Source organism: Sinocyclocheilus rhinocerous, unplaced genomic scaffold (genome assembly GCF_001515625.1).
Source record: "Sinocyclocheilus rhinocerous isolate Xijiao unplaced genomic scaffold, SAMN03320098_v1.1 scaffold171, whole genome shotgun sequence".
In the NCBI taxonomy this organism is placed as follows: domain Eukaryota; kingdom Metazoa; phylum Chordata; class Actinopteri; order Cypriniformes; family Cyprinidae; genus Sinocyclocheilus; species Sinocyclocheilus rhinocerous.
This window is the reverse complement of record NW_015642206.1, coordinates 257,308-263,859: the sequence shown is the minus strand read 5'-3', so window position 1 is coordinate 263,859 and position 6,552 is coordinate 257,308. Positions and strand designations below refer to the sequence as shown.

The window sequence follows — 6,552 nt, the reverse complement described above, 5'->3', positions numbered from 1 at the left end:
TCTAATACGGATAGAAGTCTATCTAATAATCAGATAGAACTGTTAAACAAAGGAATTAAAATGTATTCAAAAAAGTATTATAACGATTGCTTTTATATTATTAGTAATAGAAAGGCAAACATTATAATAATTTCTCATTTACTGTCAGCATTCAGCAAATATATCTATTTATATATATATTATTATATATGTTTAAATATATCTATATGTGCTAATATATATATATTATATATATTAGCATTTATATTGTTAAACAAATCTTTAATGTCTAATGAACATAACATTTCACAAACCTTGCATCCAACGTGAGATCTTGTGAAGTGTGCATTTGTATCCTGCATGATCGTGTGTACTCCGTGTGACAGGAGGAGAGTTCAGCTTCACTGCAGATGCGCGATCGACACACTTTAAACTCCTGATTTCAAATTATGTTGCGCTTTATCCATTTGCCCACTGTCCTATTCATGTCATTTTCACTGTGTGCTGTAATTAAAATGAGTGTTACATTGTCTTTATTTAAAAAATAAAAATAAAAGATTCCCAATGCACACACACTTCCCAGAATACTGGTGCCCTGCTGGTTACAGTGTTTACTTCCTTTTTAATTCGATTTTTATTAAATATTTATTTATTTGTGACATTTGTATCCTGCATGATCGTGTGTACTCCGTGTGACAGGAGGAGAGTTCAGCTTCACTGCAGATGCGCGATCGACACACTTTAAACTCCTGATTTCAAATTATGTTGCGCTTTATCCATTTGCCCACTGTCCTATTCATGTCATTTTCACTGTGTGCTGTATGCAAAATGAGTGTTACATTGTCTTTATTTGAAAAAAAATATGATTCCCAATGCACACAAACTTCCCTGATTACCGAGTGCCCTGTTGGTTACAGTGTTTACTTCCTTTTTAATTATATTTGTATTTATTTGTGAAAAATACTTTGCCATCTAAAGTATAAGTATGTTTATTTTACACATTTATTTTATAATTCATTTACAAATGATTTCAAATTTCTTAAATAAAATAAATACAATTATATCAGCTTTTATATTGGCCATCGGCCACACTGCTTTCCAAGATATGGCTGTCAAAAAAACAATATCGGTCGACCACTAATCGGCAGATACAGATTTCTGTGATCGGCGATCGGTGAATGGCCTCAAAAATTCTGATCGGAGCACCCCTAGTTCTTTATGTGATGAAATTTATTTTTTTGCCCCTCTTTTGAGCATAGGGTGAAATATGAGCTGGATATTTCCAGTTTTCGTGAGATGCACCCTTTTACTGTTTACGTCAGAGTCATGAGGATTTGGTTCCCATCAAAAAGGAGGGTCCCCACAGGTCTTATCACAAGCAACAGGCAAGTTCCATTGTTTATATTGCTCTGTGATATGCTTAGTTCCCTCTCACATTAACAAAACACACACATATAGACAGAGACAGAGAGAAACCTCAATGTTTCCACAGGAAGACCAACACAAGCTTTACAATTAGACGCTGCACCCAGAGGTTGCGCTAATAATCATTATCCATCACATTGATGGACTGGGTTATAAATTCCATGTCTTGCTCTATTTTTATATGGCAGTAAAACACTACAGTGCTTGGTATTTTTAATGTGATACTGGCATCACAAGAACTTCTGTGGAAAGAGCTCTTTTAGTCTTTTCAAGTGCTTGAATCTTTCTATTTTTTTTCCTCAGAAACACTGATTTCTCTCCCCAAATGCTCATCTTTTCTCTGCTCCCTTTCGAATCTTTGCCCGTTCTACGCTGCTAATCCAATTAGATTATTATATTGTAGGAATGCTTCTAAAGTAGGGAATTGCAATTGACCAGAACTCAATGCATTCTCTATGCAGAACATCAATGTCTGATGCAGCACTCAGCTTACTAAGCATCCTTGAAACACTGATTTCTCTCCCCAAATGCTCATCTTTTCTCTGCTCCCTTTCGAATCTTTGCCCGTTCTACGCTGCTAATCCAATTAGATTATTATATTGTAGGAATGCTTCTAAAGTAGGGAATTGCAATTGACCAGAACTCAATGCATTCTCTATGCAGAACATCAATGTCTGATGCAGCACTCGGCTTACTAAGCATCCTTTTACTTCAAACATCAATCATTATGACAGCTGTTGCACAACGAGAGTTTATTCTATGATACTAGATGTCTGGAAAACACTTAGTTCAACTTCATTGGCTTCATATTCAGCTATATTTGTTCGCCATGCCTTCGTTTTACTGCAGAATGTGATTACAGCTATGCTTTGAGAAAAATAATGCAATTACGAAAATGGATGCTATTTACAGCCTAAGTGAAAATCCATAAATGCATTTAGATTTCATTTGTAATGATATAAACTATATTTACAACATCACAACAACACTGATGATTATGAATACTTACAGAATATAAGTGATCACCCCAATGCTCCTAGAGTTAGACAGAAATAAAAACACATGATTAGCAAAGGAAGTGAGGTAACAGCGAGGTCAGATAATGATATAATGCTCATTCTCACCACATGTCTGCCTCCAGGCCAAGCGGCTCGTAGTTTACCACTTCAGGAGCTGCAAACCACAAAATAAAATCACTTACAATACGGTCTTACAATTAGGAATGTTCATTTCGGTTATTTTTCCTAACCGACAACCGACGTTCTTTAACCGATTGTTAACCATTAACCGACAAGATTATTTTAAATTAGAATTGAATTAAATTAGAAAGGATAAGTGTCTGTGACCCGTTAAAAATACTAACATTTGTTTCCCGGGGATTAATTTTACATGCGCAAAAAGCCGCAAACAACAGAACATGAGGATTCACATGGTCATCATATCATATCACGCACCTGCAGCGCTTCTGCGAGCGGAGAAAAACATAATAAAGCAAGGCTATATATATATATATATATAACGAATAAATAGGCCTACATTAGAAACATATTTTTACTTAAATAATAAATTAAGAAAATGGAAGAAAAACTGTGGAACAAGTAGCCTAGTATGCAGAGCTTCGATTCATTTTTTGTGCTGCGTGAAAGGAAACAGACGGCAGAAAGCGGCATCCTATTTTTCTTTAGGTTTATTTTACAAAAGCACAAAGATTTGTTTTTATTGAATGTGAATTTACACAAATAAAGGCAAACCTTTTACAATTCCGATTATCTTTGACTAAAAGGAGTAGGCGTAGTTGCTTCCACTGTTAGAAGGAAAAAATTCAAGTGATTGCGCCGCCGCCGCCGCATGCGCGCACACCTGGACAATGCAGCCTGTTCATTATCATAATAAAATACAGTCAGTCAAACATATGGAAAAAAAAAAGCTATGTAGTAAAAAAAAATATGTAGTAAAATCTGTGCTCAGTGTTATCACAGTACCGCCATGATGTTATGCAAAACATTTTGTTGTACGTGGATATTGGAATGCGAGTGAAGTAGGCTACATAATAAATAATAATTTGCTATTCAAATGCATCACGAATACGGAAACATTTGATTTTGTGTCGAATGAGAGACCCAACGTTGGTTTCAGTTTCGTTTTAGCCTAAATTAATTCATTTTGGCTTGTCGTTTTTATATGTAACTGATTGTATTAATCGGTTAAAAATTCTTACGGTCGGTTAACCGGTTAAAATGAACATCCCTACTTACAATACAGAAGAGTTTGGGGTAAGCTGTGGCATATTTTACTTAATTTGTCGTCTTAGCATTGAGAAAAGAGAATCAAATACTATTTAAGCATTAAAACAATGCTTATAACTTGCATGCATCTCTCAAAGTTATATATGGCAGCTAAATGATAAACTCTTTCTAAAAATAATGCAGTTTGCAAGAGGAAGGGAGCAAAAACCTACCCCACTCTCCCTAACATTAGAAAATGCCTGCAAAATGTCTAGAAATGCTAAGTCAACGGTAGTATATTTGGTGGTTTCTCACCGTATGAGCTGTGAAATTAGTCACTATTTTCAGAGGATCTCAATCTCTGATGTGTTAATGAGAAAATGAGGGAATAAGTCTGAGGTGGGAGAGATGCTGCTGCTCTCTATGCCTGAGAATTGACCTTGATTTACTACTTATATTATTATGCACTAGATCTGGTCATTGACCAGGGTTAGGAGGAAGCAAGCTGCTCCTTAACCCCAAGGTTAAAAAAAAAAAATCAATGAAGTCATGCCTCAGTAATGGGCTAATAGTATTTTAGTATTGGATTGGATTAGTATCTTTAAAACCAGGTGTCTAGCTTGACCGGATTCTCCTCCATGAAGCCTGATCGTAACTTTGAGCACTGAAATAGACTACACTGTGGGGTAGCTGATGCTTGACTGTGGCCTTTAGCATTGTGTCTCTATTAAGACTGCTGTATCATCACTGCCTGCAGCCACACTGGCTGCCATTCAGGTAGGACTGGATGTGATGCCAATGGCATAGAGGGATGGGGGTGATGTGGGTGTGCATGTCTGTGTGCTTTCTGGGATGGCTGGGGGCTTGTTCATGTAAAATGTGACCGAAAACAGCAGAGCTGTCTCATATTGTTAAGAAAAAGCAGTAAGATTTAAGGAAGGTTGTTTTGTAGTTCTGCTCAAAACACCAACCCAAACACATCAACATACAATACCATTTAAAGACGGGGCACACTTGACTGAAATAAAGTTTCTGTTAAAAACCTGTTGATTTAAAAGCCTATGCTTAAACACAAGAAAATGCATGTCTATGCCATGAATTTCTTTACAAAACTGCCAAGTGAACATGTGCATTTCTTTTAAAAAAATTGAAAAACCCAGGATGCCTCTTCCTACTTTAAAGAAGCTAAAACATTAGTTAAGTTTTGATTTGCTTAACATTTTTAGTTTCTATTTGATTCCAATTGTATTGTTTTCATTGTTTAGGGGTCTAATTTTTAAAAATATGTAAAATAGATAACAATATGTAAAATAGTAACAAAGATATAAAAATAATATACAAATATTTATTAATAATAACATAAAAACAAAAACAAATATAAAACAATATATGTATATAATTATTATATAATTGTATTTGTACTATACAATTCGCTTATCCAAATTTACATGATTGTAAGTAATTACTATATTATAATTTTATTTAAAGTAAAAATGTATTATTAGTATATAAAATTCATGTTTACATGTTTACAATTCATGCAGGATTCATTGGCTCACAAAGCAGTGATCCATGGTGTTTCTTTACAGTTATGTCAGGCTTGTGGTTCAGATTACACATGAAAGAAGAAAAGAGAGGATCGGACAGAGGACCATAACAATAATAGCGGGTGTAATTACAACACATCTCTATAGACTGACCAGCGGATGACACTGACCTACAAACTCTGGGGTACCAAAGATGTTTTTGAAATCGTTGCCAAAATCGATCTTGTGGGCCAAGCCAAAGTCAATGAGCTTAATGCGCGGGTGAGGCACACTCCGTTTCAACAGCATGATGTTCTCCGGCTGAGAGAGATGAGAACAGAGAAAGAATTGGAGGGAGAATGCAAAAGAGAGAATCAGAGGAACTAATGATAGGTGCAGAACAAAAACACAGCAGGAGTGAGAGAGAGAGAGCAGGAAATCTGCCATAACACATGGAAATCACATGCAAAGCTACAGAAACGTTCACTAGAAAGCACAGGCATACTCAAGCCAGTCAGTAACAGATCCCTGCCTGGACATTCCATAGAAACAATACTTCCTTCAGTGGGCTTTATTCATGCATGGACTAATCTCTTAAAAGCTCCAATGACTTCAAAATATTTAACAGAAATGTTAGGGAAAGCTGTGTGGATGACTGCTCTGAAAGCAGTGGATCTAATTACTTAAACGCCGTTGCTAGAGTAACATGAATGTTTCGAAATAAAATGCTAATAATGAGCAACTCTGTGACAGCTTGACTATTTTATTTTATTCTTTAGGTCTCAGTTAAGTTGGTTAATGTGAATGTCGGCTGCTTTGAAGTTCATTTTTCAGTTAGACTGGTTATTCAGGTTAAGTGGTTTTAGTGGGAGGTAAAAACTCAATCTACATCTGAAACTTTCAAAACAAAGACTACTAAAATATTAATGCGATTCTGCAATAAAACCTGTCAAAAATTACAGGGACTGAATTTATGACCATCCCAGCTCTGGGATGCCCAGCAATTATGTAAAGGGTGGAAATAAGTGGATAACCAGCAAGGAAGATAAAAGCACCTCAACTGATTTGTTGTGGCTGGTCCACGGCGATGCTAATCGCCACAGTCTGCCATTGGGGTGAAACTCAAACATGTCTCAGTACCTTCAGGTCAAAGTGGGCAATCTGTTTGGAGTGTAGGTAACTGACTCCATCCAAGATCTGCTTGAGGAACTCGGTGGCCTCCTCTTCACTCAATGACTCTTTCTCAGCTAGAAAGTCAAAGAGCTCCCCACCTGCCACACTGTATAGAGAGAGGACAGATGCTGACACTTGCAATAGAGCTGGTTAGTTGATCATCTTCATTTAACCAGGATAAAACTAATTGAGAATTAAAGGGATAGTTCACCAAAAATGAAAAT

The 6,552-nt window shown here is 36.2% G+C and overlaps 1 protein-coding gene across 1 annotated transcript in view; it reads right to left on the bottom strand.

The window, feature by feature from the left end:
* The window catches only part of LOC107755715 (death-associated protein kinase 1-like), a 95,088-nt gene that overhangs the window by 45,123 nt on the left and 43,413 nt on the right, over window positions 1–6,552 (bottom strand). Inside the window, exons 6-7 of the mRNA XM_016572599.1 lie at window positions 2,529–2,577; window positions 2,414–2,440 (exon numbers count right to left, since the gene is read on the bottom strand). Of these exons, the coding sequence (XP_016428085.1) occupies window positions 2,414–2,440; window positions 2,529–2,577 (76 nt within the window). The remainder of the gene's footprint in view (window positions 1–2,413; window positions 2,441–2,528; window positions 2,578–6,552) is intronic.